The sequence below is a fragment of the Panthera onca genome, chromosome D1 (assembly GCF_046562875.1).
Source record: "Panthera onca isolate mPanOnc1 chromosome D1, mPanOnc1 haplotype 2, whole genome shotgun sequence".
Taxonomy (NCBI): Eukaryota; Metazoa; Chordata; class Mammalia; order Carnivora; family Felidae; genus Panthera; species Panthera onca.
Window position 1 is genome coordinate 76,484,806 of NC_138348.1, and position 26,679 is coordinate 76,511,484.

The 26,679-nt window shown below is 47.4% G+C and overlaps 1 protein-coding gene and 2 long non-coding RNA genes across 11 annotated transcripts in view; 1 reads left to right on the forward strand and 2 right to left on the reverse strand.

The window, feature by feature from the left end:
- AMOTL1 (angiomotin like 1) overlaps positions 1 to 26,679 on the forward strand; it is a 153,046-nt gene that overhangs the window by 78,748 nt on the left and 47,619 nt on the right. For all 9 annotated transcript variants that reach the window (XM_078432980.2, XM_081790347.1, XM_081790348.1 and 6 more), the window contains 3 exons: positions 3,607 to 3,756; positions 7,834 to 8,761; positions 23,005 to 23,296. In XM_078432980.2, the coding sequence (XP_078289106.2) occupies positions 3,607 to 3,756; positions 7,834 to 8,761; positions 23,005 to 23,296 (1,370 nt within the window). The remainder of the gene's footprint in view (positions 1 to 3,606; positions 3,757 to 7,833; positions 8,762 to 23,004; positions 23,297 to 26,679) is intronic.
- LOC132661140 (uncharacterized) lies at positions 810 to 15,991 on the reverse strand. Its single transcript, XR_009602081.2, has 3 exons — positions 15,777 to 15,991; positions 15,196 to 15,281; positions 810 to 1,227 (listed from the first exon to the last, which is right to left on the reverse strand). It is a non-coding gene; the product is annotated as an uncharacterized LOC132661140 (long non-coding RNA).
- Positions 21,982 to 22,970, reverse strand: LOC132661139 (uncharacterized). Its single transcript, XR_009602079.3, has 2 exons — positions 22,214 to 22,970; positions 21,982 to 22,132 (listed from the first exon to the last, which is right to left on the reverse strand). It is a non-coding gene; the product is annotated as an uncharacterized LOC132661139 (long non-coding RNA).

Genomic DNA, 26,679 nt, shown 5'->3' on the forward strand with positions numbered 1-26,679 from the left:
TCATGTCAGAGAGCCTTGACCCCATTGGGTAGATCTTGTACCCTGCGTTTCGCATAAGAAAACAGACCCGCTTTGTGCCATAAAGAGTTCCTAGTGGAGATTCTGAACTACAATAGGCAGGGAAGGATTATGTGTCTGTGGGATTAAGGGCGAGGCCTCCCTTGCATTTTTGCCCTGCAGCCCAGCAATCTGATGCAGACCCAGTGACACACATTCTTGTCATTTTACCTTGTCTTATAGGTGACGAAGCCACAAATAGCACGAGCCCTGTAGGGTATGTCAGTGCTGGGAGCTTCTCTTGGTTCTCTCAGTGGAGCTATGATACCAGGCCCGTCTGCCTGCCAGGCCGTCTGCTCATCTGCTGGGCTTTTCTTTCTTCAGCTCCTAGGAGTGGGGGCAGTGGTGGGAACGTAGCTCTCCAAGAATGTGTGGGACACCCCAGCGTACAAAAAAAAAGAAGCCTTAAATGATAGTTGATATGTATCTCTATATGCTCTGTGGCCTGGAGCCCTTGAACCTGTTCTCATGTGGCAGGCCATTGGATAAAGATGTGGAAAATCAATTTGTACCAGTGTTGTTACTGGGGTCGGGTTCTTGGGGCTCCACAAGGATAGAAACTTGAGGCTGGACCCCAAAATCAGAGGCACAGGCAAGGCTCTACTGGGGCTACAGCTTGAGCTGAAGGAGACTCAGCACTAACAGACAGTGGTTAGACTGGCCTGCTGGGACACAAGGGAGTAAAAGTTCTAGAGCGAAAACTCCCCCTCAGGTTCCCACTCTGGCTTAATATGCTAATGAAAGGGGGGAAGTACTTCATCTTTTCTTTTTAAAATTTGTTTAAGTTTATTTATTTTGAGAGAGAGAGCACACAAGCAGGGTAAGTTTATTTATTTTGAGAGAGAGAGTGTGGAAGCAGGGTAGGATCAGAGAGAGAGAGGGAGAGAGAGAATCCCAAGCAGTCTCTGCACTTTCTTTGCAGAGCCCCACGCAGGACTCGATCCCACCAACCATGAGATCATGACGTGAGTGGAAATCAAGAGTCCCTTGCTTAACCGACCGAGCCACCCAGGTGCCCCCAAACGGGTTTCATCTTGATTGGTTGGAAGGGCCTCGTCCTGATTGGTTGATATTGGCAGGCAATTCAGGCAGCTCATTGGTGCTTTTAGGAGCCAGGGTCCTCTGTTTTAAGTCCAGCTTGTACGCGGGGCCGCATCTTGGTTCTGCTCTCTAAAAGAAGCGATTTAACAGTAACAGCCAACAGAAAGCGCCGGAGGTACATAATGTTTTCCACTTGGGGCTTGTTCTCATGGTCCCTAACTGTCTCATTGTGGTGATGAGAATGGCTTAGTGTAGAGGTTTTAATTAGGTTCTTAGGTTGCAAGCATATGTCTATACAGAAACACACACACACACCCCCGCGCACTCCTTTGTATGCATCTACACGTACACATATATACCCTTAATTAGGCCTCAGTTTCATTAGCGGCTTGCTCTCGGTTTTCATTTAAAATTTATAGTCCCGTGACTAGACGGTGTCACCCAAAGCGACATGTGCTTGCACGTGGCCATTCCTGACCCAGATCCACTATGAGAAAACACCACTCTTTGTTTTGTTGAAGTACGTGGGTCCTCAACACCTCTCTGGCGCTGATTTGGTGGGGGGGGGGGGGGGGGGGGGAGGGGGGCCGGAGCTGAGGGCGCAGAAAGGTGTTTTCGTGTTGGGGGATTTTTGCCAGTGTGCACTGTTCTCTCTCCAGCTTAGGGCATCCGACCTTTGGCTGCACACTGGAATCGGTTGAGGAGTTTTACATACAGGAGCCTGGGCCCTATCCCCCGAGATTCCAATTGACTAGGTCTGGAGGAAGCCTGGGTATTAGGATTTTAAAAGTTCCTCGGCAACTGTCATGGCAGCCAGGGTTGCACCCTACATTTCTCTAATTTTCCACCTGCTGAAGTAGAAGCCAGGTCAGAATTTGCCTTAGGATCTAGGTCATCTGTGATTCTTAATTTTAGCTTGAGACTTTTAGATTTATAGATGCAGAAGATGAGGCCCGGAAAGGGACAGGTTTCTTCCAGGGTAGTCTTTGCAGTTTGGCCAAAGAGAGAACCCTGACAGGTAATGTCATAGGCATTGGAACTACAATGTTAGACTGATCTCCATGTACTACACCATTCATATTTGGTTTATATTCATATTTAGGTTGAGAGTCACGACTACATTATTTTAACTTTACAAGATAAATATCCTAGCTGTCAAAACCTTTTTTTTTTTTTCGTTCTAGTCCACACATTAATAAGATATATGTGAGCAGAGTTGCAAACCCTTCTTTGTGTGTTGAAGAAACTGAGGAAGATGATGACTAAATCCCCATCTATGGCCTCAATAACTAGTTACTACTAGCTTTGGCCTTGTGAGAAAAGAGCTGATGAAAAAACCCAGCAAGAAATTTCAAATTACTTTCAAATTAGTTCGAGGTTATAGCTGAAAAACATTTTTGTTCTAATAGAATTATCATTTGGTCAAGGATTTTAATTTAAAAAAAAAAGCATGATTCTTTCCCTGGAGTAAACTGAGCTACTTCCCCCCCCCCCACCCCAGGTTTATTTATTTTGAGAGAGAGAGAGAGAGAGAGAGAGAGCAAGCATGCAAACAGGGGAGGAGCACAGAGAGAGGGAGGGAGAGAATTCCAAGCAGGCTCTAAGCCATCAGCACAGAGCTCAATTCGGGGCTCCAACTCACAAACTGTGAGATCATGACCTGAGCCAAAATCAAGAGTTGGATGATCAACCAACTGGGCCACCCAGGTGTCCTGTAACTAAGCTACTTTTGCCAAAAAGAGCCTTAAATGTGGTGTCCAAGCAGAGAAGTCAGTGCGAGGAGGGAAGAGAGCAGGGGCCGGGCTGCTGAGTGTTCCCACGATGTTGTATGTGCGTATCAGTGTTATTGTAGTGGTATCTCATGTTCAGTGCCCATAGGATTGAATACTGTGTCACATTTGATTGGAACAGGAAGCACACTCTGGTCTGTGTGTGACAGAGATAAAGTGGAAAGGCGGTGCTTGGTAGAGGGCCGGAACCCATGACCCAGACCCACACTGCCATATGGGGCTCCAGAAACCTTGAGCCGAGCGCTCTGTCCTGGGCTGGGACGTGCTCGTGCTGACACATGGTCTAGCAAAATGGCCAACCCCTCTCTGCATCTTTTAGGTATTCTGCTCTCCCCGTTTTGGTATTTCCTTTGCTGGCCTCCCCACCTCCCTCCTTTCTGTCCCCCACCTTGACCAGCCCAAACTTTGGGACTCATCCAGTTCTGCAGAGGGCTTGATTTTTGTCAGTGTTGCTGCTGCTGCCCTTGGAACCGGGTTGTGTAAAAGCGTCATGACTTCACTCAGTGTCTCTTGAAGATTGTTATTCTGACCTCATGGGTCATTTTGGTGGGTGGCTGGCCTTGCGATAATTCTGAATGGTAACTCTGGAATTTTATGAATCAAAAAGGCAGCTCCGAGTCGAATGTGGGAAAATGCCTCGTGGGCTCTCATGAGTCACACAGGAAGGAGGGAGAGGAGGACTTCAGTGGCACTAATACGCACATTGCTTTTTCCCCAGGACCCTCTCCTGTTTGTTACCGCTCCGGTAGTCCCACCCCGATTCTAGAAGACCCCAACTACTTTTTCCCAGATTTCCAGCTCTATTCTGGGAGGCGCGAGGCATCTGCTTTGACGGTGGAGGCAAAAGGTGGCATCAGGGAAAAAGTTGGTAAGTTCTTTTACCGGCATTTGGTTTGGAAAAGCAAGATGATCATATGTTTCTGATTTTTAGCCTTTTTTTGCATAACTTTTTCTCTATCCTCGCTTTAAGAATCAGCCAGTTGTATTATTGATTGTCTCTTTATTAGTAGGTGCCTTATTTTTAATGGTTTTGCTATGGCGCCAATAGACTATTTTACGATATCATGTGACTCTCAGCAGAGTTCTTATTGCAGGAACTTGAGAGTTACACCATTTATTCCCTAATTTTTCTCTGATTCCTAAATACTTTTTTTGTACCCTTTCCCAGAATCTTTTTTCCTTCTCTGCTTTCACTTTGATCTCTTTTTTGCAAATAATTCAGAAGCTCAGAAGAAATCCAAAACTATAGTAGGGAGGGAGCTGTTTCCTCTATGAAAACTTCCTGCCTATTTCTGAGGGCTTTTGAGATTGGTAAAACTGGAAGGGAATCTTTAAAATCACTGTAGGGAAGGATCTCACGGTTCTTGGCAAATGTGCTTACGAAAAGGGAATTCAGCAGTTTTCGTGCTTGATGAGACCCCATTCCTTTTATTATTCATCCCCAAAAATCATTTTCTTTTGGAAATATATTTTTATTTAAATTTATATTCAAGTTATTCACAGCATTCATTTTTCTTTGAATTTGCTTTCAAATTTCAGAGCAGTTCTTCTGAGGGTAAGGACTGTGCTCTCTTTACCTTCTGCCTCGGCACCTGTCAGAATGGATGTAACAGATTGGCAGTCAGGATTTGCACAGTGAATGTGTGGCCCATTTCAGCCCACATGGATCTCTTCATCGCTTATTACAGTTATTTGGCAATTCATCTTATGTGGACTTCGAATAATCTGTTTTTAGTGTTTAAAATTTTTTATTGTTGAGCTTTGGGTTTATATGTCAGTTATAATATACATTCTCTGAAGGTAGGGAGTAAGTTCGCTTTTACTGCACATGTGGTCTTGCGAAGCAGATATGAAGCCTGCCCATTTTACAGAGGAGAGGTTCAGAGAAGCCAAAAAACTGGCGTGAGATCTCATAGGTGTGATTTGGGATTGTGGGGGCGAGGCAGAGTGGTATGATTAGAGCTGAGCTTTAGGAACCAGCCTGCAGAGTTTTTGAATTTGCTGGGCAGGTATTTTCTGAATGCCTTCTGTGTGTCAGGGTTGTATTATAGGCACTGGAGATACAGCAGGTGAATATTAACAGATAAAGGTTTGCTGTCCGGTTCTTGAATTCTAGTAGAAGAAGACAGATAAGAAATGCAGTGTGGATCGAAGAAAGAGATCAGAGGCAAGTGATACTAGGAGGCTATTCAGGACATCTAGGCAAGTGGTAAGGAGAGCCCAAACCCAGGACGTGGCTGAGGGCATAGAAGTTAGGGTTGCGGTCTTTTGCTGTCTCAGAGACACTAAAAATGTCATCTAGTGCCACCTTTTCTCATATTTTAATGCCAAAAAGAGTAAAAGTGATGTAACCCTTGACAGCCCATGCCAAAAAAAGGCACAAAGCCAATGACATATATCTGTATATATGCACATGTGTATGTGCAAGTATACGTATATCTATATATTTTGTAAGCATACCCCACCACCTTTATTTTTTCTCATTTCACTGTGGACTGAGAAAAACCAGCTTGGCAGTTGATCAAATGTGGGGAGAAAAGGAGACAAAGGGCCAAAAGTTCATCTGAAATTTCTATCTGGATGACTCATAGATGATAAGGATGTCACTTAGAAAAAAAAAAAAAAAAAGAAACCCACAAAACAAAGAGGCAACCTTGGGGAAGAAAGATGTTTTGAGGGGAGATGATGTGTTCTCTGTACATATAGAAACACAGAGCCATCATTGCATGGAATCGTAGAACTGAGGCTGTTTGGAGATGGTCGAGTTCTGTTCTGTCAATTTGCAGATGAGATTGAGCTCAGAGACAGTAAACGATTTGCTCAAGGTCATGCCAAGGTCATGCCTTAGTAAGAGCTAGAACTTTTACTGTCCTCATGCTGTATAATTTCCTCAGTACACTACTTATTAGTATTGTTGTGAGATGGATACATTGTATATTTCTTGGCATTCATTAGGTATTCTTTGCTGGTTAAATGTTTGCTCCCCCATTACGGGCTTCCCTGGGTTGCACACTAGGGAGAGCCAGATGAGGTGGCATGATCCTTGCCTTGAAGAAGCTGAGAGTCTTGTGTAAATAAACCATTTCCATCTACCGTGATCATTGCTGTAATGGTGATATTGACAAATGGAGTAGGGACTTAGGAGAAGGAGGGCTCAAGCCTGCTGGGCTGCAGAAGGACACGATTAACTCAGAGGCAGCTGTGAAGCTATCACGTACAGCACGTCTAGGAATTTCCCAAGGAGAGAGACATGGTGAGGGGCACCTTTCTAGGGAGAGGGAGCCAAGGCCTAGAGGCAGGAGGGAACTGACGTGTCTGGGAAGTACGTGGTCTTAGGTGCTGGTGGCCTGCACTGTTGCTGGATAAGTAAGGCCATACCTGCTACATCCTAGGGTAGAATGTCAGTTTCATCTGGCAACTAACCCCTGAGGAATCTTGTGCAGGGGAGTGATATTATTAGGTTTTCCTATTCGAACAGTCTTTCAGGGTAATGTGGAAGATAGGTTGAGGTCTAAGGGGTGGGTTTGGAGGTGGGAATGAGAGGCGTGTCAGAGAACTAGATAAGGAGGCTGCTGGAATTGTCTGGGTATGAGACACCAAGGGCTTTGCAGTGTTGTGGAATGAACACAGATTTTGTTGTAGAATGAGTCAGATCCTGGTTCTGGCCTTTGCTCCTCCTGTGACATCTGTCATTGCCTTCTCTGAACCTCCCTCCTCATCTGTAAGATAGGGGAAATGGATATCTGTGTCATATGATTTTATGTGCCTCATACGATTTTATGTGGAATAAACAAAATAACGTATGGAGAGAATTTAGCACAAAACTTGGCACATCATATACACTTTTCAAATGGTTCTTGGGGTTATATTGTGGTTATTAATAATAAACTTGGAGATTAGGATGGGAATGAAGAAGGTTGGGAGAGATGTTCAGGAGGTAGAATTGACAGGCTGACCCTGGATGTTGGAGGTAGGGGAAAAGGAAGGAATTTTGGAAAACTCCCAGGTTTCTGGCTTGGCAAGGAGTAGATGAGGCAGGGATATGGAGTTTGGTGGGGGTGAGGTTGGGGGTGCAGAAGGCATGTTGAGTTTGAAGAACTAACGGACCGTCTGCTGGTCGTTGTAGGTGTGGGTCCTGAGTCAGTGGTTGAAGACCAGTGGGAGGTGTGATGATGGAGGAAATTCTGTTGAGTGAGGGTGGAGGGCATTCAGGGCAGACTTGTGGGAAACACCAGAATTTAAGGAGCAGGTGGAGAAAAGGGAGTCAGAGAAGTGCACGGAGAGGCAGGGGCTGGAACCAGGGCGGGTGTTGGGAGTGGGAGACCTGGATGCTGAATTAGGAGAGCATTTCAAGAAGCAAATGATCAACGTGCAGAATGCTTCAGAGAGGTGAGGTGCATAATACAGGAGGTGGAAAATCCTCATTGGGCTTGGTTGCTAATCAGAGCAGTAGGGAGGGTGTTGAATGGAGCATCTGGAAAGTGGAGACCAGTGAGTGCAGATCACTTACTGAGGGCAATCAGAAGAGAAGGGGAGGAGAGATACACGGGCGGCAGTTAGGGAGACATGGGTAGGGCCAAGAAAAGGGGATTCCTTTTTGCTTGATCTTGGTTTTTGGCTTGCATTTATTTTTTAAGATGGGGAAGATTTGGCATGTTTGTGTGCGGAAGGGAAGGGGCCGGTGGGGCGTTTAAAGGAAGGGGAGAGGGGAAGGACAGAGCAAGGCCCAGCAGGAAGCGGGAGGCCTGGCAGTGGAGAGTGGTAGAGACGCTTTGATTTGGAGAAACACTTCCTGAGAAACTGCAGGGTAAATTGAGGTGGCAGGGTATTTGAAATCTTGTCTTTAAGTGCTACTGTGGCTCGAATGTTTATTATTCACCATGCAACAGCAGGCCGGTATTCCTGTGGAATATCCTGATACCTTTCTCCCGCGTTTATCTTTCAGTTGAGGATCCTCTGTGCAACTTCCACTCCCCAAACTTCCTGAGGATCTCAGAGGTGGAAATGAGAGGTTCCGAGGATGCGGCAGCTGGAACAGTGTTGCAGCGGCTGATCCAGGAACAACTGCGGTATGGTACCCCGACCGAGAACATGAACTTGCTGGCCATTCAGCACCAGGCCACAGGGAGTGCAGGACCAGCCCACCCTCCAAACAACTTTTCTTCCACGGAAAACCTCACCCAAGAAGACCCACAAATGGTCTACCAGTCGGCACGCCAGGAACCGCAGGGTCAAGAACACCAGGTGGACAACACGGTGATGGAGAAGCAGGTGCGGCCCACACAGCCTCAGCAGAACAATGAGGAGCTGCCCACTTACGAGGAGGCCAAGGCCCAGTCCCAGTTCTTCAGAGGGCAGCAGCAGCAGCAGCAGCAGCAGCAGCAGGGGGCTATCGGCCATGGCTACTACATGGCTGGGGGCACCAGTCAGAAGGCCCGGACTGAGGGGAGGCCCACGGTGAACCGCGCCAACAGTGGGCAGGCACATAAGGACGAGGCGCTCAAAGAGCTTAAGCAGGGCCACGTCCGCTCACTCAGTGAGAGAATCATGCAGCTGTCCCTGGAGAGGACCGGAGCTAAGCAGCACCTCCCTGGCTCAGGGAGCGGAAAGGGGTTCAAGGCGGGAGGGGGCCCCTCCCCCGCCCAGCCCGCAGGCAAAGCGCTGGACCCCCGGGGTCCTCCACCTGAGTACCCCTACAAGACCAAGCAGATGATGTCCCCGGTCAGCAAGACCCAGGAGCATGGACTTTTCTACAGTGACCAGCACCCGGGGATGCTCCACGAGATGGTCAAGCCATACCCTGCTCCTCAGCCTGCGAGAACAGAGGTGGCCGTGCTGAGGTACCAGCCGCCCCCGGAGTACGGGGTCACGAGGTGATTATCAAGCCCAGAGGTTTTAGTCTGGCGCGTCAGAATTCAACCCATTATGTTCTTAGTGCTTGTTATTTTCAAGGCATGTTAGGTTTTTGCCATCAGTTTTTTTTTTTTTTCCCTGTGCATAATATTTAATAAGCCACTTCTTGGCCAAAATACGTAGAGTGAAACAGAACAGAGAGCAACTAGGGATATTCTCCAAATGTAACAGAAGGCAACTGGGGATTTCTGAGTTGAGGGGAGGAGACTCCGTTGTTGGCTGTCCTGGGGAGCTGTGCCCAGTGGCCAGGCAAGGCAGCAATTTTCCTGGCTGGCTTTGTGGAGAGCGTCCAACTCCCGGAGCATGTTATTACCGTGGGGTTTTATGGAGCCTTTCTTCATTGTAGATTGGAAAGGAAAACGTAGTCTGATCGCTAGAACCGAGGAGTTAAAGAGGCCATAGAAATCATGTAGTCTCCCCTCCATATTGAACAGATGAGAAACTAAAACCTGGAGAGATTCATACATTTCCACAGCCCACAGCTCTGAGGCTTCTGGAGCTAGGCTCACGTGTCCCGACCGTCAAAATCTCTCCCCTCCGTTGTGCTAATTCTAATCCCTCTTCTGATGACCCGGTGCATTCAGCAGCACTTGCTGACTGTAAACTCTGTGCAGCCTTGTACCAAGTTCAGAGATAGAGAAAGACTCCCTGCCCTCCAGAACCCGAGGGTGCTGTCCCGGGGGAGCCCGCCTCTGAGTCCATCGCTGCCATGCAGCATGCTGTGTGCTCAGAACCAGGGAGATAGTATGACTCACAACTGGAGGGGTGGTGGAAGAGCCCCACAGGGGAGGTGACCTCCAAACAGGGTCTTGAAGGACGAGCAGGATCTGTGGGGAAATCATGCGAAGAGAGGAGGTAGCAGAGTGCGCCGTGCAGGGGGCGTGCCGCCTGTTTGTCTCGAATGAGCAGCAGTGCCGCTGGTGGGGGCAGTTTGGCCAGCAGTGGCAGAGGTGTGTTAGAACAGGGAGCGGAGACCGACTGGTAGAGGGCTTTGGGAGTCCTACCCTGGAGTTTGGAATTTAGCCGTAAGCAATCGGGAAAGCCAGTGTTTTCAAGTCGGGACTCTGGTGATGTTTATTAGGCTGACCTCAGGGGCAGTGAAGGGTGGTGATGAAGCAGAGGAACAGGACTGGGGACCATGTGGACCTTCAGGAACAATTTCAATGGTCCAGCGAGGAATTGGGGCCAAGTTTGAGGCCAGAGGGGTAGGGGAGCGTTATATACTGTGAGAGGCGTGGAAGCAGAATTGGTGGGATTTAATGACTGATCAGGTATGGAAGCTGAGGAATCATAGGGCAATTGGAAACCAAGCTCTCAAGGGAGAAATTGGGTCTGAAGATACAAATTTGGGAGTTCCTGGCATTTCGATGTTACCGAGCTTCTTGGGGAGAGTGTGGAGCGTGAGAAGAACAGGCAAGGGGCCACTGCCTGTTATTGGCTATGTCTTCATTTTCACAGAGGGCCTTATTTATCTGTTTCTAAATCAGACGAGTCGAGTTTTCCCTGCGCGACCCCAGCACCTGGGCGCAGGGCATACCTTGGCTGTCCATCTTCCGAAAAGGGTGTGACTGGGCCCTGGCAGGAAGAGAGCCGGCCGACGTGCCCTTTTCTTCCCAGCTGCTGACACGTTTCCATGCACTGGGCCAGAAGTGCCAGCTTGGGAGCAGTACGCTACCTTTTAGACCTCTGACGGGCTGCAGAACTCATTCTTCCTAAAGGGGGCACAGCCTGACCCCACTGAGGAATCCAAGATGGGGCCCACGGGGCTCTTGCCTCTTACCCTTTTATAGTTCCTTAAGCTACAGGAGACATTTAAACTTCCAAAGCACCAGGTTTGAAGAAGTAGGGGGGAAAGAGTCTTCATATCTCCAATTGGTGCCACATCGATTCCAGAGACTTGTGTAAAGTAGTCTGTGATGTTTATCGCACGATCATATCAGAGTTTGGTTTGTGATACTTCACAGTTTTTCCTAAACATTTAACTTAGCCTCTAGAGCTTGGTAGAAGGTGGGAATATCCCCACATCAAGCCACTTCCCTTTGGCTTTACGGCAGTGCCTAAAGTGGGTCATTCTGCTTTTCATCATTTGGCAGTACGTGCGATATGGAGTGGCGAGATATGGGAAGGGGAGGAGGGAAACGCCAACAGGAGATGTACCCAGTTATTTGTGGAAAGTGTCATTTGTCTCAAAGCTATGACATTAAAAAGAAGAAATGTATGAGGGATTTGAGCCAATTGCCAGTCTCGGCAGCCGGATTGACATGGCACATCAAAATGGCGCAGGGGACGTAACAGACAGACCATTGAGGCTTGGCCCCAGAGCTACAAGGGCCCTTTGTGAGCCTGGCCATGGCGAGCCAGCATGGCTCCGGCGGCACAGCCCTGCGCTGACAGAGTAAACAAAGTTGTATCCACACCAGCCCTGCTCCAGACACATCCACCGTGGTCTGAACTTCAAGGGTTGGATCTGAAACTCAGCAGCGTGTGATGTTCAAGTTTTCTTTGAGCCAAGAGATGAGCAGGGCTCCTTTTAATTTCATGGATACATTCTCTTGTGCCGAAAGGGCTATCTGTTTGTCATTTATGGCAATGGTTTCAGAAGCCTGATGAGTCAAATAGACTCCTGGACGTGAAGGAAAAGCCACTGAGTGAGATCATGGAGTCCATCGCCTTGCCTTGTGATGCAAAAAATGGGCTCAGTAGGTGGTGAAGATTCATTCAGTGGTTTTGTCCAACCCTTTACTTTGTTCAGATTTCACGGATTTTTTTGCCTAGAGGTGGAAAGGTCCAAAAGACGAGTGAGACAAGAGTGTAGAGCTTATGATAAGAGGAGTATGAACTTGGAGTTCTGGCCTTCATAATACTGACTCACCATAGCTTATAAATTCACCTGCCTTGATCTGCTGAAGACGGACATGTGTGGTAGTCTGTTGTAAAGCGTGTTAGTCTCCTCTGGTGGGAACCCCATGGAGAGCCTATCAGTCAAAGCCTCCTTGACTTGTACCACCTTGGCCCTTGTTGTGGGTGAGGCTGATGGAGACGGGGAGACCGAGGTCCTGCTGAGGTGGCTGGGGGGACCTCCAGGGAACAAGAGCCAGCCATGGATGAAGGCTCTGGTTCTTTTTCTGCTCCATACTTCTTACCCTTCAACCCAGAAGTAGAAATGGACGGATACAAAGGAGGACAAGGTGAAAATTGGACAGGCTGTTCTATGTAGAATTGTGCTTTAAAAAAAAAAAAAAAAAAAAGGCAAGCATTTGGGTGTTCATTCTGACTCAGTTTGTGGAAACAGGACACTTCTAGAAGTAGTGACTTGGGGTACGGGACTGTACTGTGAATGGAAGCGAACGCGTGAGTGGGTGCTGGTGGGTGAGCTGACCTCTGTCACAGCACTTGGAGTACATTAATCAAATGCATGTTTGCTTTCCAAAGAAATCTGACCATATTTCCAAAAGTGGAAGCCGAAGATGCCAAAGAATTACTCAAAATATCCTACTTTCTTAATACAATTACTGTTAATATTTTTCCTATACACATTAAGTTTTTCACGTGTTGTAATCCTAGATTATATTCAGTTTAGTATCGTAGCTTTTTTTAGGTAGTTTTGTATCACATTCTTTTTGCAGTGTGTAATTTCCATAGCCATCCTTTTTATTGCTGTGTAATATTTTATAGAACATATAACTTACATCATTTTTTCTATAAATAATGTAATGAACATCATCATGCATATCAAATTTTTCATGCACTGGCCCCTAACCCTTAACCTCTGACCCTTATCCTAATCCTGACCCTGAAACTAGCCTGGCCCTCTTGAGGGGCTTCTGGGCTGCAGGGTGCCGGGCATATACCTTACCCCTCACCCTGGCCCTAGCCCTGACCTTGGCCTTGACCCTGACCCTAACCCTGGATCTGGGAGAGTGGCTTCCTGAATGCACAATGGAAGAGGCTGAGAGGCAGCCTGACTGTTCTGGAGAAGAGTCCAAACATTTAAGAATTGGTAGTATTTCAGGGCGCCTGGGTGGCTCAGTCGGTTGAGTGACCAACTCTTGATTTCTGCTCAGGTCATGAACACACCATTGTGGAATTGAGCCCCCAGTCAGGTTCTGCCATGACAGAGTGTTGCCTGCTTGGGATTCTCGCTCTCCTTCTCTCTCTGCCCCTCCCCTGCTCTCTCTCTCGATCTCTCTCTCTCAAAATAAATAAAACTTAAAAAAAAAAAAAAAGAATTGATAGTATTTCTGAAAATGAGTTTGAAGGTGGAGATAAAAACAGAAGGACCAGTTGAAAGTCTATTTAAAGAGTCTTTGGAGCCCAGGTTCCCTCCTTGCTTCAGCTCAGTGGATGGTTACCCTGTCTGTTCTCACCCCACCTGTTCTCTGGAGGGGGTCTCTGAACTTTTGGTTTACTTCTTTAGGAATCATTGTTTGGAGTTGAAATTATTGGGTACATTGTAACAAACCTTTAATGACTTGTGATTCCAGATACCTTTGTAAAAATATGATAGTGCCTGTATCACTGCCCTTTGACCAACATTAGTCACTACAGTTACAAAAACTTTGCTAATTTAATAGGCAGATGGCATTAATGATTTTAATTTGCAATTCTAAGCTAGGTTATTGGGGGGTTATTTTACTAGTTAGATAGATTTGGTCTTGAAAATCAACTGTGTTTTTTGTTCTTATGATCTATATGTTATAATGGATTCAGAGTACACTAAAACCTGTTTCCTCTAATGCTTGCCCTGATTTTCCAGTTTCTAGAACTCTGTATGCTGGGCCTGCTGTGTAGGTTACCTCATCCTCGCTCTCTCCTGCAGTTCTGAGGGGTGGGTGGTGTCACCGTCACTGTCATATGGTGTGGGGGGAGGTCCATGATGTGCGTGGTAAACCCTCAGGCTTAGAGGTGAGTTAAAGTAACGTAGTCCCAGGCACCAGCGTGGGAAGTGCAGGAGCCAGTGGGCAAACCTGGGTTTCTCTGCCACACGCTGCAGCTCCCAGAAAGTGAGCCCTCGGCCACCCCACTGTATGTTGCAGTAGAGGCAAAAATACGGTTTTTATTTGGTAGCTCTCCTCTGGCGAATTTCTAATCAGATGTATATATCACACCTGATGTCCAGCCTGTGCTCTGCCCACTTCTGTGTTTTGCAGGAGGTCTAGAATACTGATGACGTATTCCAGACTCTAGGGGGAAAGGCCTCCAGATGCCCTCTTTGTCTCCAGGTATCTTAGAAGTCCTAGGAGCAAACTTAAGCTTGCTGACGGCTGTAGCTGTGAGCTACGGCTGGCTTCTGGCTTACTTTCATTTGGAGGGGGGGACCGAGGCAGTGTTGTCTGCCTTAGCCTCTTTTTAGCAGAATGCTTCAGTTACGGAAGAGAGGGTACTATTTTAATGACTAACTTTTGGGGCGCCTGGGTGGCTCAGTCGGTTAAGCGGCCGACTTCGGCTCAGGTCATGATCTCGCGGTCTGTGAGTTCGAGCCCCGCGTCGGGCTCTGTGCTGACAGCTCAGAGCCTGGAGCCTGTTTCAGATTCTGTGTCTCCCTCTCTCTGACCCTCCCCCGTTCATGCTCTGTCTCTCTCTGTCTCAAAAATAAATAAACGTTAAAAAATTAAAAAAAAAAAAAATAATGACTAACTTTTATGGCTCAGGCAGTATGGATTTGGAAAAAGACTAAAAATGACTCCTGTCCACGAAGAGAGCACTCTCTTTCCACCTGTCCATTGCCCTTTTTTGCCCTGTATTTTGGCTGATCCGCCTCATCAGCATAGGGGGCTTGATTTCCTAGCTTCCCGGGAGCAGAGAAAAGAGTGGTGACTGTTTACTAATATTTTATTCATCTGTGAATGTATTAATTTGATATTTAGTATGTAGGTGGATACGTTATAAAGGCCTGAAATGGTGGTGTTTGACCCAGCCCGCTGTCCGAGGCTGATAAAAGATGATGGAGCAAGAGGTGCTGTGGACTTTCTTGCACAGAGAAGCTTGCTTGCTTCTCCCCAGGGGCCCGTCATCTCCACCACCCTCTTCCCAGCAGGACAGGGGCTTGCCATTTCCTGTAGTCAGAGAGGGAACATGTGGGTGTAACTAATGTCCTAAACCGCTCATGTTTTCCTTAAAAAGTGCACTGTGAATTCCCCCCCCCCACCCCTCCCCCCGAGAAACCTCCAGGGCTGGCTTTATTTAGGATAGATGACATTCTCTGGGAACATGCCAAATGAGGGTTCAGGGAGGAGGGAGGGAGCAAGAGGGGACACAGCCAAGGAGCACATGTGGCAAATGAAAGAGAGAGAACACCTCTCCCCAGGAAACTCCTGTCAATCCAACTGTGCAGCCAGAGTGCAGTTTAAAACACAAACAAGCATAAAGATTCATGCTAAAGAGCAGGGCTTACTTGGTGGGCTTGGCTGGAGGTTTGGAATGTGCCGTATTGCAAGAAAGAGTGTTTGGTGGTCCCATCGTACTTTGAGTCGGAAATGCCTGGAGGAGGAAGGAGAATTTTCAGAGTAAGTGTGTTTCCAGAGTGGCGATTTGTGGTTCATCCAGTTATGTAAATGAATTGCTATGTAGGACAAAAGGTAAGCCAGATCCAGAGTTGTTGGATTAAAGACTATGCATTGCCCTTAACAAAAATGAGGCTATGGAGCCTCGTTTAAATTCCACCAGCTAAACGTGTGTTTTGAATACCAGCATTAGAATTTAGGAGTTTCTACAGTTTTTAAGCTGGATTATGGCTGGATGAGCTAGGTAAAATGCTGTTTATTCTGAGAAATGGCTCTGCAGTATGGGAATTTCAAAGGCTAGGGTCAAGTTCAGGTTACTTTCTCAGGAAACCTAACACAATTCCAGCTATGATGCATTAAACAAGTGACTTCTTCAAACAAGAGGATTGTCTATATCCATCCTGCATAGCAATAAATCTGATCTTAGTTTACGCAAGACTGGAGTCTTAATTTGGGCATTTACGAGTCTTACCGGTGTCTACACAGCCAACGGGTCTGGGTGGGGAGGCTGTGGGTTTGAGAGAAGATTTGAGGAGTTTTGAGTTCTGGCTCTTCTGTTTTGCAGTCAGTTAAGTTCTCTGAGCCTCAGTTTCCTTATCTGCAACTTGTTACAGTTGATGTTTTCTAAAACTAACTGATTTTTCACTGCCAAAAAAAGAAAAAAGAAGGAAAATGGAAATTACCCGCAGTCCCATTATCCAGACTAACCATTGTTAAATACTCTGTTCTCTGTGTTGCTTTGAGGGTCAGAAAATTATAAGAAAATACTGCTAGGTTGGAAAATTCTATGTAAATAGGTATTTTCGCTTAAGGAGAAGTCTTAAAATTTGAACCTCTTCACCATGAGCCAAGAAGCTCTTTATTATTTCATTTCAATTTTTCATTCCTTTACCTCGTTTTGTTTACTTTCTGATTATTAAAATAACAATGCAGATTTTTTGGCTTATCTTTATTTTCTAATTTTTGTAAAGTTCATGTATTCCTTAGACAATGAATTTTTGTTTTAAGTAGCCATACATGTTCGTTGTGGAAATTATATAAAGAAAAATAGGACAAGAAAAAAAAATCCATAATCCCATCACTTAGCATTAGTCACTCTGACCCTTTGTTATAATTCCTTCCAGTCATTTACCTGCACATTGTTTTTCACACATACTAGGTGAAATTCGAATATGTGTCTTATCTTGAGAATTTAAAAAAATCCTGGGGTGCCTGGGTGGCTCAGTCGGTTGAGCATCTGACTTAGACTCAGGTCATGATCTCACAGCTTATGAGTTGGAGCCCCGCGTCAGGCTCTGTGCTGACAGCTCAGAGCCTGGAGCCTACTTTGGATTCTGTGCCTCCCTCTCTCTCTGCCCCAACCCACTTGCATTCTGTCTCTGTCTCTCTCAAACATAAACAAACATTAAAAACAAATTTATCAAAAAACAAAAATCCTTTCTTAGGGACTCAGTTAGAACTTGTTGAACTGAATTGTTAATGTCAGTAAACTGAAAAAGGTTATTTTGATTTTATTTCTCTATTAATAACTTTGCTTTGGAAAATGTATTTAGCCGTCTGCATTTTCTCTTTTGAATTCCTTGATTACATCCTCCATCCATTTATCCACTGATGTTTATTTTCGTATCATGGTTTGAAACATTTTGTCCATCACACAAGCCAGATTTATAAATGTTCGCAGGATGGCCTAATTGCAGATGAACATATAGTTTCATACGTTGGATATGGCTTGCTGATCACCCTTGCTGCTTGGGGATGTGGGGACCGCAGAGAGGGGACTGCTGGTCTGTTTGCATGAATTGCTCTGACAGTCACTGAATTCTGGAATTATCTCCAAAATGAGGCCTTTTGGTGAACGTATAGCAGGGTCTTCAGCAGTGCTGTCCAGTAGAAGGACAGTGTGAGCCACACATGTCTGCTTAGAAATGTTCTAGCAGCCATGTTTTCTTAAGAGTTAAAAGAAGACAAAGTTAATTTTCAAACCTAGTTTAGTTAACCCATTAAAAACCTACCTTTAAAAACATGTTTTAGTTAGTTAAAACTGTTGTCATTTCAACAGATAACCAACATAAAACAAAAAGCTATTAATGAGCTCTTTTACATGCCTTGTCCTAAGTTCTCAGGTTTTGATGTACATTCTACCTTTCTTGCGCATTTCAGTTCAGACTTGCCACATTTCAGGTGTTTGGTAGCCCATGTGGCTCCTGGCTACTCTTTGGGACAGCACAAGTCCAGAAGGAAGGAGGGCTGTGTCCGAGAGAGAATGTCCTGATGGGTCCAGACACTACCTTGACATGATGCTCTCATTCTGCATCCCGCTGCGGGAAAGCTGCTCAGAAGTCGGAGATTCTGTGGCGCTGGAGTGTGCCTTGATCCCTTACTGAGCTTGAGGATTAGGGACCGTGGTGTTTGAAGACGAAGGGACATTCAAGGGTGGTACCTCTTGCCTTTCTCCTAACACCTATTCGCAGTGCGTGATAAGAGAGGCTAACAGGTATTAAGTACTTCCCTAAAGAGAGACACTGTGTGCAATGCTTTGTATACCTTATCTCACTGAATTCTCACCACCACCCTGTCAGGTGGATATTATCATCATCACTTAAAGGTGAGGAAGTTAAAAACTTTTCCACGGGTACCTGGTTAGAAAGAAGTCAAAGCAGAAAAAGGATACCCCATACTAAAGAGCAGTGCTCTCTTGTACTAACATGGGAGTTAGCCCTCGTGCAGTGCAAGGAGGGTGATTTCAAGCCCGGTTCAAAGTCCATTTTTAGGCTTTGTAAAGGCCTTGAAGTCTCTGCTTTGTGAATCCTGAAGGTTGCATACTTTAAAAGTAGGATAATGTATGGCATGAGATCAGTGAATGCCCAAGATTTTAAGAATTAAGTGATGCAGTTGACGTAAAATGCTAATGTGGTGCATTTACGGACAGGCGTTAACAAATACGGAAGTTTAAATAAGCTCATCTGTGAAGGTTTGCAGTATGCAGAGGAACAAATGGATTGTTGATTAGATGCCCTCAGTGACCTTGTTTCCGCAGTCCAAATAACATCGTCGCTCCCATTTTGAGCTGCATTTTGTGACCCCAAATACGTAAGAAGGGCAATAACACGGAGCCATGTTATTTATTATATTGGCAATCTCATGATTTGAGATTCTGTCATGAACCAATTATCCAGAGCCAATCTAAACACCAGAGGTCTCCTCTTTAATAGTGTAATGTTGAAGGTTTAGCCATTATTTGAAAGCTCATCAAGCATATATGGTCTCCCAACTTGCTCTTGGGCTTAGGGGCCAAATCAGTTGACACAAATGTATGGAGTACCAACTTAGTAGAAGTCATAATTTTCTACCCTCAAAAAAAGATACATGCTAAAAACTTGGGAGAAAAGGCTCATGTATTAAAAATTAAATAATATATTTAAATAAAAATTCAGGAGAACAAAAGACATGATATAGTCCAGTGATTATAGGTTGTCAGGATTGTGATTTAGGCACGTTGTAAGTTTGGAGGAAAGAAATAGGGAGCAAATTCTGGGGTCAGGCTATGGGCAGCATCATGGTCCAGAGTCACTGATGATGGAGGACCAGTCTACAAGGCTTCCCTACATGACCCTTCTTTTGTCAAGATGTGACTCTTTAAATGCTATGATTCTTTTTTTCTTTTTCTTTTTTCTTTTTTTGATACATCACTGTGGACTTGGGGAGAAGAGGCTTTTTCAGCTTTGCTCAGACATATTTAAGTAACTGGTCGGTTCGGTGGCAGATGGTAAAAGGTCACTTTCTGTGGCATTCCAATGCTCGTTGCCTTCCTTCAGAAAGGAACGGGACGTGGTTCGTGGTACTGGCCTCAGTTTTTGTGAGCATTAGGTAAGGTGATGAAACGTGGTGCCTCCCGGATAGCCTAGGCCCCCAATAAGTGCTAGTAGAACGCTCTCTGTAGACAGGACATTAGCCCGTGGAAGCTAATAATGTTGAATGTAAGGAACAGTCCAAGAGAACAACTCAGAGGCAGATTTCCAGCCTTCCTGCTTCCCCCGAGGCTGCTCGAGCCTACAGAAGCTGTGATGCTTGGTGTTAGGGTGTGGATCATGGACACCCCATGGTGTGGTTGCTCCGACAAGGCCACGGGAACCCAGGAGCAAAGAACCAAAGGGTGGCCGCCTGCCCTCCCTGTTCTCGCCAGTATAGGGAAATAGTGAACGGCATGGACTCTGGAAACCAAAAGCCTGGACTTGGGTCTTCTTTATGTTCCTATTATCTCTGTATTGTCTAAGTTACCATCCTGTGCTTTGTTTTTCTCATCTAAGTAGTCTGACATTGATACCTATGTTATAAGGCAGTTATAAATGCAAAAAATGCAAAAAAAATGCTAATAAGTATTAGCCATAACAGAAAAAAATTTATTGGGACTTACGCATGCGTTGCTTGCTGGGAGGATTTGTATTAGGGGCTGTGGGATTCAGGTGATAACAGTTAATGGTGATTATGACTAACTATTTCACCAGTACTTACCTTGTGCCGGGCTTTGTACATATTATTAACTCCCTAAGTCCTTTAGGATCGAGCTAAGTTGTGCATTGTCCCAGGAAACCAAGACACATGGTGTCAAATAAGCTAGCTCTCTGACTTCATAACCTGCAGGGGAAACAGGTGCACAAATCCCTGTAGCATCGCATTCTGTTCACAGGTGTTTCTCATTTAACTGTTGGTTCCCATCTTGTCTTTTTCCCTTTTCTCTGTGTCCCCGCTGCTAGGGTCACGGCCAATCAACAGCATTATCTTTGTAAGCTAAGGGTAGGTGGTTTTTAGTATGATCTCATGTGACATTTTCCTGTTCTGTCCCAACACCGTGTCCCCCTCATTCACACTAAACCCACATCTGCCTTGTACAGATCGTTGAGCCCACCAACGCGTTGGCTGAGTAGTGGAGCCAATGAATAGAAGTTTGCTGACCTGCCTGCACATCATCCATTGTAATGTGGTGTTTATCGAATGTGTAACAGAGTTATTTATGCGGCCAATGTTCTCTTTAGTAGCAGAGTTCCCATTTTGAAAAAGTAAGTTCTTTTCTGTCGCCTAACTTTGGCAAACACCCTTTTCCTGCATTGACACTCAGGTAACTAGTCACCATCATGGATAACTTAGGCTGGCATTCAGAAAACACTTCCTTTTTGTTATATATCAGAGAAAGATGAGAAGATAAGCCTACCATTGACCATAGTGAGTCCCAAATCCCAGAGCTTAATAAATGTTAAAAGATAGAAGCCCTAGTCCGAAGCTGCCTGGGTCAAAGGGAAGCCCCATGGTTTGGAGAGCAGGTGATAGGTTCATCTGTACCCACCTCAGCTCCAAGGAGACACTCCACATGTGTCCCTTGCCTTGGATGAAGCGGGAAGGGAGTATGACACTCAGAGCCTTTCCACTCTTGCCACGGAGTTGGACCTCATACACACAGGACGACACATAGTCATATAAACGCTGCATTGTGGAAGGGGCACAAATTCATCAAAACGCCGAAGCGTTTTATTTCTGAAGAGATGGGCAGGTAGTTATGTCACAGGTATGGAGAGGGAGGGAGGAGGGGTGGTTTACATCCCCCCCCCCCCCCCCCCCCCCGTGACAACACTCCTTCTGAACTCCAAGGATGGCTGGAAGGTGGAGCCCGCTTAAGCAATAAAGAACCCAACTGAGCTCCATCGTTCTCCACCAGGCGTTGCAGAACTCAGATCCCAGCCATTTCAACAGGAAATGGAAGGGGCTTCCTGACTGAAGGCATAAGGAAACCTAGTTGGGCAATCCCTCCCGAGCCTAGGTGCGAGGCTCTGGTGTTTGTTACCAAAGCGAGGCCTGTGGTAGGTCACGTTGTCGGGCTCTCCTGCATTTCTTCTGAGGTCGTCTTTACGAACGTCTGCATATCCGTGCAGGGAGGGCTAAGGTGGCCCTTCTCAAATTTTCTTCTAGAGTTTGACATTTAGGTGCCAGGAGTCGGCATTCAGAGGGCTCCTGACTGTACGATACGCTTACAAAATAAGCGGCACGGAGCCTGACAGGGTCCAAAAACATTCCAGCAAGTAATACCTCAAAGGAAAATAGAAGGCCACACAGTCTCCTGGGGAAAGTGGGGGCTTTGGCTCCGGCTAGCCAGGAATAAGGGGAGGTGACGGGCTGAGTGTCAAGGATTGGAAAGTAGCGGGATCTCCAGAGGACTCTGCCCTGTGATACAGAATGTGGGTGGTTTAGGGTTGCTGACCATTCTGCTCACTCCAGTTCCCAGACTGAATCCTAAAGGTTAGGGAGGTCAACGAGAAAACTTGTCTTCCCGAGTCTGCAGAACAGAGACAGCCGTAGTTGGAGAACTGGCCACCATGACTGTCTTTGGTGCTAATACCTGCGTGAGTTGTTGGTAGGAGCCCTTGGCTTCGGCTGAGAGAAAATGCGATGATTCTTACGGAACAGAGAAGTGAGGAGGGGATTGTCAGGGAGTGAAGTCAGAGAGGGCAGCCCAAGATTTCAGATAAGCTAGTGCCTGGGCTTGGAACTATCTTTATTACATGGCTAAGATCCCCAGACCTCCTCACCCTGGCAAATCAAAACAAAAGATTTGTCCCTTCCCCAAGACTTGTCCATTTCACCGGATGGTACCTCTGTCCATTTGTGTAAAGCCCCAAATCTAGGAGTAATGTTTTTTAACCTTTATTTATGTTGAGAGAGAGAGACAGCATGAGAGGGGCAGGGGCGGAGGCAGAGAGAGAGAGTCCCAAGCAAGCTGCATGCTGTCAGCCAGGAGTCCAATGCGGGGCTCGAACCTACGAACTGTGAGATCATGACCTGAGCAGAAATCAAGAGCCAGATGCTTAACCGACTGAGCCACCCAGGCACCCCCAGGAGTAATTTTTAAATTTTCCTCACCTTCTGTCTCCCTGTCCATGATTTATCCAGCCATATCCCCAATCCATCCATGATTTCTCTGCCGCTGCTGCCCTGTGAGACTTCACGGTTCTCACCTAGACCACGCTCAGGCCTCCCTGTGGGCGCCCTTCGTGCATTTTGCCACTGCATCCCATCTGCAGACCAGTCAGTGGGGCAGCTCCTCTGCAGCCGCGGTCTACACCAAGGGCTGGCCTTGGCTGACACAGGCCTTTGCTCGTGGCTCTGGTCGTATCTCACACTACTTGCAGACTGTACTCGGTATTTGCGTGTGCTCTCTCTTTCGTACTCATTGGTGCCTATGCTAAATCCTGACCTGGGCCCCGTGCCCTAGCTGATTCCCCTACCTGGGAGACTCCTTTTCCTCCTCCTTTCCCCAGGGTCCTTCTTATCTGTCACTCAGACTTCAACGCAAGCACCCACGTCTCCCTCCCTGACATCTCTGTACGAACTAGGCACGTAGCCACTCACAGTCACATTACTCTGCTATACCTGACCGATCAGCTTGTCCCCGAACATGTAAGCCTCACGAGAGCAGGGACCTTGTATCCGCCGTGACCAAAACAGTGCTGATTAGAGGGAGAACGCATTAAATGCCTGTGGCTGAAGGACCCAACCTGCTCTACTGGCGCCAGCACCCAGATGTGCGCTGATGGCCTCTGGTAGCCCAGGCCAGTCGCTAGGACGCGTCCTTTTGTGACTCCCCCCCGCCGCCCCGCCCCCCTGCTCCCCTGTTTCTCGGGTGTGATGACCGGTGTCCACTTCCCTTGCAGCCGCCCCTGCCAGCTCCCTTTCCCGTCGACAGTGCAGCCGCACAGCCCGATGTCCTCCCAGAACCCCTCTGCCGGCGGGCCGCTGCACTCCGTGTCCGTGCCGCTCGCGCTGCCCATGACCCTGGCGGCCCCGCAGCCCCCGCCCGCCGCCTCCCCCAGCCAGCAGCTCGGGCCGGACGCGTTCGCCATCGTGGAGCGAGCCCAACAGATGGTGGAGATCCTGACTGAGGAGAACCGCGTGCTGCACCAGGAGCTTCAGGGTTACTACGACAATGCCGACAAGCTCCATAAGGTAGGCGAGTTCCGGAGGGAAGGAGAGGGGAAGGGACAGAGCTGTTTCCCCGCTACTTGACTCACTGGCCAGCAGCGACCCCCGTGTATTCCAGGCACTGTGCAAAGCTTTAGGGAGACGAATAAAGAGGACACAGGCCCTGCCTTGGAGGAGCTTACCGTCCAAAAGGGGGAGGGTTGCCTAAGCTAACACCTGCTGTAGGGTGTCAGGTGGTTATAGAAGGTACAGTGAGGGTTGCCCTGGACCTGGGACTCAGAGGTGGGTAGTATTTCCCCAGGAGGACAGCGGGAATATTAGAGGGTGTGGCCGCCTTCATTCTTAGGGCTTTATGCCGAGAGCCACAGTCAGGAAGACTTTATGCAAGATGAACTGTGGTAGGCAGTGATTTCATGGTGACCGCCCACCCCCATGTGTCAGCACCAGAAATGCTTGTGGTAGAACAGAAGAGGTGAAGGGGCAAAGGGCAATAGGATGTTTTAGGGTAGCAGAGCCACAGGGCACTAGCTTCCTTTCTGGAGGCGAGGGGGCATGTGTGGTAGAAGTGATCTTGTAAGAGTCTGAGTCCCTGGCTCTGTCCTGGACAATCAGGGGCTTTTATAAATAGAAAAAGTAGGAATATAAACCCTGCCTGACTGCAGGAGCCTTGCTGTTTGGTTCCATATGTCAGTTAATGCTCCCGGTTGGCCCATTTAGCGTTCACCTCTCAGGTAAGGCGGAGTCTTTGTTGCTGGTCCGGTTTTCAGAGTAGTGGGCGCCTCTGATTTCCTGGCGGTACCCAGTGGGGAGCAGTGGGTTTGATGGTGCAAATGTTCACAGACAGAATCTGCCCCAGCACGTTTGTGCAGAGCTTCCACTGAAGAGGTCTGGAGCTCCCTGGAGTCAAGACCAGACTTGGTCCAGAGAGCTCCGGATGCCTTTCCTGGAGGGAGAAGATGAGAGCCAAAAACAAATGGGCTGCCTGAAGGTGGCGGCCTCACTCCCACCCTGCTCGGACCGTAAAAGCTGGGAAACCAGCATGCTGTCTCGTGGCCTTGGTTGTACGTCACTGTTCAGGCCCAAACTTGTGTCTGACACGTCCTGGGGCAGCTTCCTTCCGGGTGCAGTCGAACACTGGGAAGGAGCTACTTAGCCCCTCCTGGGAAATAACGAATTCTTCTCCCCAACGAAGCCGTATGGCAGACATGTCCAGGAGTTACGCAGACCCAGCTGAGGGCAGTTTAGTTCTGGGTCTTTTCGCGTGAAGATCTTTGTGGGTTTTTTTGTTTTTTTGTTTTTTTTTTTTTTAATTTACTTTAGAGATTTAGAGAGAGAGAGAGAGAGGCAGAGGGGCAGAGGGAGGGAGACAGAGAAAGAGAACCTTCAGCAGGGCTCAATCCCATGACCCTGGCGTCATGACCTGAGCCAAAATCAAGAGTCGGATGCTCAACCAACTGAGCCACCCAGGTGCCCCACGCACATCTCTTTCTTGATTTCAGCGCACATTTCTGTTTTGAAAAACAAAATCAATCTCCTGGTGACTCAGTTTCCCTGCACAGGGGGTGATTATTAACCTTTGCAGCCAAAAGGATTCTGATGACCAAGAAAGGAAAAATCAAAAGCTGTTTCCTTTCTGGAACTCAAAACTCCTTCAGTCCCTTGAATATTGTAAATGGTTCTATAATTATTACGTGCCCTTAATCAGCCATATGTCAAACTGGAATTGCCAGTTTGAACACCCAGATTTTGGTGGATACTTGCCGTATTCGTCACGAGTTCCCCAGCTGTTGTCAACAACTGGGACTGAGAGACACAAGGGCTGCCTGCAATCTGCACCTTAACATTTCGTGGCTTGTGTGCCCGAGGTCGGCCTTGCCCCAGGTGTTGCCTCCGCATCGGCCGCACTGCTCGGCTGTGTGCCGGCAGGCCTGGGGAGAGGACTGTCGGATGAGGTGACGACCTCACTTGGCAGTGAGGATGACCCAGCTTTGGGTGGAGACACGAACTGTGCCGGAGGATGTGGGCGCCCTGTGCCGACAGGAACATCCATCCCGGGGCCCTCACAGCGTTGAGAGCGCTCGCAGAGATTCATTGTAAGGGCAAAACCAGAAATAGATGAATTTTTAATTACAGGGCTTACCCTCTGCATCCCGTGCCAGGAACACAGCAGGGAAGAACAACTAAACGCAGAGCCTGCCGGAGCGCGGCCTAGATAGGAAGCCCCTGTTTCCAGAGAGGCGCAAGGTGGTGATTATCGCTGTTGGTGTTGGAATGATGGTTGAGGACCCCCAGAAAGAGTGGCTGTTTTTAGTTTTTCCTTTGGGTCGCTCATTTTGCTTCTCTTTCCTCCCGGTTTCCCTGAAACCTAATTAATGGATAGAGTTTCTAGCAGGACTAGACTATGGGCTGTTGAGAGTGTTGGCCTCAGAAGCCGTCAGGGCACAGATGGGCATTTGAAGGGAAAGGGCCAGGTATTTATGGCTCCCCCAGGCTTGCTTTAGGGGAGACCCTCTTTTCTCAGCGCAGTAGCGGTGGCTTTGACTGGGCCGTCTGCCGCTTGCACGGAAGGCCAGTCTTTGTCCTGTGGGTCTCTGGACTGTGCATATGAAGGGGCACAGGGAAACACCAGTATCTAGAGCTTGGAGTGGCTGAGATTTTCTCCGGGCTTCTCACACTGCTCATAGTTCTGTTCCTGGGGCAAGCGTCTCTCTGTGTGCTTTCAGGGGCTCTGCGGCTTGGCCTAAGAGCTTCCTGACATCCAGCTGGAAGGGAAAATAGGCGCTGTGAAGGCAAACCCAGGGCTGTGTTCAGAGGATCGTACTCGGACCATCACTAGCCCAGGTGTTTGCATAGCCTGTCCAACCTTCCCTTTATCTTTAACAAATATCAGGGGGATTCAGATGTTCTGGACACGGTGGGTATGGGGTTCCCGTTCTGAAGGAGTGTGCAGTCAAATCATAGAGCTTTAGACTTAAAATTCTTAAAATGATTCTAGTCTAGCTTCCCACTCTTGAGGAATCCTCGCTTCATGTGCCTGAAAGGAGAGCTCTCATTTTTTACTTGAATGCCTACAGAGGAGAGAAGCTCCCTACCGGGCATCCTTCTGGAAAACGTAGTTAGGAAATAATCCCTTATGTGGAATCAAAAGCTGCATCTCTTAAACTTCCTACATGGAGTCATAGCTCTGTCCTCCCTCACCACACTGAAGGAGACTAACGTCTCCATCAGGAAATACCTTGTACTGAACTGAAACCCTTACCCTTTCTCACTTGGGAGCTATAGTCAAGTTAACCGTATCCCAGTTCTTCATTGTTTTAGTATCTAAGATAGCAAACCATGCTGTCACAGGGACCCTGCAGTTAGTTTCCTTTTATAGTATGCAGAGGGCAGCTCTTTCAGTGAAAGGA